Here is a 2,995-nt window from a genome sequence, read left to right as displayed (position 1 = left end):
ATGCAGCCATAAAAAGGAACAAGACCATGTCCTTTGCAGGGACATGGATGGAGCTGGCAGCCATTATCCTCAGCAAACCAGTGCAGCAAGAGAAAACCAAATACCACATGTTCTCACTTCTAAGTGGGAGATGAACAATGAGAACACACGGACACAGGGAGGGAACGACACACACTGAGGCCTGTTGGCGTGTGGGGTTGGGAGGAGGGAGAGCATCAGGAAGAGTAGCTAGTGGATGCCGGGCTTAATACCTGGGTGATGAAGCGATCTGTGCAGCAAACCACCACGGCACACGTTTACCTACGTTAGGAACCTGCACATGCTGTACGTGGACCCTCGAACTTAAAAGTTGGAAGTAAAAATAAGGTGGATCCTGAGACAAGAGTAATTGACTGGAATCAAACTCTGGTGTAAGCACTTTGTAACTGTGTGACCCTGCACAAGCTATTCAGCCTTATTCTGCTGCATTCCCTCCTCTTTTAGATGAGAATACTTGATTGTTATGTGAACAAGGGTTATTTGGTGACCTCTCAGTGGACAGGGAGCTACATCCAAAAACATTACCATGAACAAGAGTCCCCTCCCAGTGAGGTCACCAGAGGATACTGCACATGCTCGGGGGGAGGTGGGGAAGCACAGTCTGAAAACAATAAAATTGGGGGGAAAAAAAAAAAGGCAAAAGAGGTGGAAGGCAGGCCACAGTGGCTCATGCTTGTAATCCCAGCACTTTGGGCGGATCACCTGAGTTCAGGAGTTCGAGACCAGCCTGGCTAACATGGCAAAACCCCATCTCTAACAAAAATACAAAAATTAGCCAGAGACGGCGGCGCAGGCCTGTAATCCCAGCTACTCAGGAGGCTGAGGCAGGAGAGTCGCTTGAACACCAGAGGTGGAAGTTGCAATGAGCCGAGATCACGCCACTGCACTCCAGCATGGGTGATAGAGCAAGACTCCATCTCAAAAAAGAAAAATCCTGCTAGCCTCTTAACTTCACACGTTGGCCTTATGAAGTAGATAAAACTTTTATTCCTCTTTATACAAATAGAAAAAGTTCAAGAAGTTGAAGCTCATGATCCCACAGCTGGCAAACAGTAGTGCCAAGGCTGGAAGGGAAGCCTTTCTGACCACAGCCTCCGTGCTCTTAAACACAATAGCTAAGGCCCATGAAATACCCACTGGACACTAGCACAAACCCCAAGTGTAGAGCCTGGGGTGGGGGATTGACAGCCAGACTCACTCTGAAACACATCCTGAGTCATCGGGAAAGATATTCTCCATACACAGGCGAAGTGTAGTTAAGTTGTGACAATGCTTCACGCAGAATGAAGCTATGACCAAGTGTTCTATGTTAGCAATATAAATGTAAACTTCTTCAAAGAAATTCATCACCTGTGTTACAAATTCTTTTTCCTGAGTTTCAAATAAACAACTGAATAATTCCTGGAAACCTATGGCTTCCCTGTCAGCTTCACACTGACTGAAACTTTTAAGGCACTGGGCTATTTCCTGCTGGAGGTCTTTTGACAGTGGAAAACCAAAGGATGTCTCCAGCATGCTGGCGATTTCTTCTGTGGAAATTCCAAACACAAATACCCCCATCTGGGTCAAGAAGTTTTGAGGTTGAGCCACACTTGCTCTCACAAGCTGGGTTATGCTTCCAATGGCCGGGTTAGGACAGTCTTTGGGTCCTTTGAGCAAATAAAACATGGCGGCACAGAACTCTTGGATACACACGTGGACGAAGGTAAAACAGTCACCTGACCTCTGGAGAAGCTTCATACCCACCCACATCAAGCCCTCAGACTCAGATAACCCATTCCTCCGGAGATCCTCACGGCAAAACACAAACGTATGTGTCCACAGTCCCTCTGCAGCCAAAGCACTGAGGTTTTTCAGTCGGGCTCTGTTCAACTTGGGTGGAGAACTCTGACTTCCTGCTTTGAATACGTTTGTTATAAAGGATGCATGTAAGGAGGTGGTGTTTTGGGAGTTTATTTCAAGGTCTTCCCCCCTCTCTAGCCTGTATTTCATGCAAGTACAGACCAACCAGCATATAAAGGGATTATGGCACAAGATAAACAGCGGTCCAGTCTCTCTCACAAAATTAAAGACTTTCAAGGCTTTATTCTTCTCACCAAAGAAGCAGGAGAAATACATCTTCCTTTCAGGTTCAGTGAATCCTGAGAGCTTGATGAGTTTGGGATGCTCCAACACAAAATAGTTCTTTCGCATACCCACTTGTCCCAATGCAAGAAGCAGGGAGCACTCCGGGAGCATCTTTTTTTGCAACAAACTGCTCAGGATAATTGGCAGTGGCTGCCGCTGCCTCCAGTCGTCACACAAGTCAGCCGTATGGTCCAGGTCAAGCTTCAGTTGCTCAAAGCCATCCATGATCAACAGAATTCGCTCTGGCTGGGAAAAAACGTCTTCGATCTTCTCTGAAGACTCAGGCCAGTCCCTAGAGAGGAGCTCCGGTAAGCTGGTCTCTGTGATACTGTTCATTTCATAGACAGTGAGGAAAAATACAAATGTGAACCTGTCCTTCCATAAGTTTCCCTCTGCCCAGTCCAACATCACTTTTCTTAAAAGGGTTGTTTTTCCGATTCCATCAGGACCTTCCACGACCACAGTGACTGGTGTAGCTGCAGCAGAATATGCCTTATTCAATACTGTACACTCATGCTTCATGCTTTCTTTGTAGAAATGCTCAGGGACGTGAAGACAGGTTTCCTTTTCCCATATGAGTTGAAATTTTTCCTTTATTTGCTTTCTATATGGGTTTAGTTTACCTGTGTTAATGAGAACAGAAGATGGTTAAAAACGAACTCATTCTTTTACACTCCTCAGAACTGTAAACAAAAAATAAAATTCTAATACCCGCCAGCCGTCTGAATGGAGGACATTCTTAGAGTGCTTTTAAAATTTAACCCGAGCCGGGAGCGGTGGCTCACGCCTGTAATCCCAGCACTTTGGGAGGCCGAGGCGGGTGGATCAC

The 2,995-nt window shown here is 46.2% G+C and overlaps 1 protein-coding gene across 1 annotated transcript in view; it reads right to left on the bottom strand.

Moving 5' to 3' along the window:
• Positions 1 to 2,995, bottom strand: part of NLRP9 (NLR family pyrin domain containing 9) — a 31,745-nt gene that overhangs the window by 19,902 nt on the left and 8,848 nt on the right. Inside the window, exon 2 of the mRNA XM_037745049.1 lies at positions 1,238 to 2,789. Coding sequence (XP_037600977.1) covers positions 1,238 to 2,789 — 1,552 coding nt within the window. The remainder of the gene's footprint in view (positions 1 to 1,237; positions 2,790 to 2,995) is intronic.

The sequence above is a fragment of the Cebus imitator genome, unplaced genomic scaffold, assembly GCF_001604975.1.
Source record: "Cebus imitator isolate Cc_AM_T3 unplaced genomic scaffold, Cebus_imitator-1.0 Scaffold190, whole genome shotgun sequence".
Taxonomy (NCBI): domain Eukaryota; kingdom Metazoa; phylum Chordata; class Mammalia; order Primates; family Cebidae; genus Cebus; species Cebus imitator.
Note: the sequence above shows the minus strand (reverse complement) of the source record. Positions and strands in the feature narration are given on the sequence as shown.